Raw genomic sequence first — 1025 nt, forward strand, 5'->3', positions numbered from 1 at the left:
TCATACAGGCCACCTTTTGAAGCATTTTAGGGCATGCTTTATTTGCTTTGTGTTGCCTTTGGACCGTTCCCGCTCGAGTTTGGCTGGATCGGACCGCACAGTTGTGGGCAAGGGCTCTCAGTGAGCAACTGCGCTGGCTGGTGTCCCTAAAGACCCACCGGCCCATTTCGGCCGAGTGCACCCGCGCCCCCCGCTCGGCACGCGTGCGCACGGCTGTGCACGGTTGACATGATGGATGGAGCCCGGGCTGCGGCCGGGCAGAGGCAGAAAAATCCCGTCCCCTTTGTAAACCCGCCCTTCTTCTTTCCCCGGATTCCTCCAGAGTTAAAGTATAACCGGCGCCATTCACTCCCTTCACTTTGCACTATAAAGGAAGTCGCAGGTCAGCTCCTCTATTTTAATTCTGTGATGAATTAAATTCCCTCACCCAACGTTTCTCGTCCCTTTTATTTGTACGCAGTAGAAAGAACCTGAGATATTTGAGATAATTTTTAGAGGGTTCTTTTCTTTTTTCAGCCTGCAAACTTATGGCTCTCCCCTCCCCACCCCCCGGCTCCCACATGAGGCTGCTCCCACCGAAAATGCACGGTCGGTCCCCTTAGGGCAGATGTTTTGAGGCAGAGTGCTGTTACCTTTCTCCACGCTGCTCCCAAAACTTCTCTGCGCTTAGTACAAGATGGAAACTGTTCTGCAATTTTGGTGCGGATTTTTAATATTCCGTGCTCTTATTTTACTTGTGGGATAGGGGTTTTCTCTGACAGTTTTGGTAATTTTGTAAATTAGCTCATACTTCACCTGACAATCTAAGTCTGTAACTCAACATATCTTAAGACTTCCTTGTATTTCTGCAGGATTTAAGCCTACTAACATACCAGAGAAAAGTAGCTAGAAATCTTTCAAAGGTGTCCGACGATTATGGTTCTCCAGCCTATACTTAAGCAATACTAGAAGAGTACTCCTCTTTATCTCGCAAGTACCGTTGGTCCTGTCAAGTACCGTTGGTCCGCGGTTTATCCCGTGTCCTG

The 1025-nt window shown here is 48.8% G+C and overlaps 1 protein-coding gene across 1 annotated transcript in view; it reads right to left on the bottom strand.

The window, feature by feature from the left end:
• The window catches only part of HOXD3 (homeobox D3), a 2741-nt gene extending 2575 nt beyond the window's left edge, over positions 1-166 (bottom strand). The window contains exon 1 of the mRNA XM_008634843.2: positions 159-166. Coding sequence (XP_008633065.1) covers positions 159-166 — 8 coding nt within the window. The remainder of the gene's footprint in view (positions 1-158) is intronic.
• Between the last annotated feature and the right edge of the window lie 859 nt (positions 167-1025).

The sequence above is a fragment of the Corvus brachyrhynchos genome, unplaced genomic scaffold (assembly GCF_000691975.1).
Source record: "Corvus brachyrhynchos isolate BGI_N302 unplaced genomic scaffold, ASM69197v1 scaffold255, whole genome shotgun sequence".
Classification (NCBI taxonomy): domain Eukaryota; kingdom Metazoa; phylum Chordata; class Aves; order Passeriformes; family Corvidae; genus Corvus; species Corvus brachyrhynchos.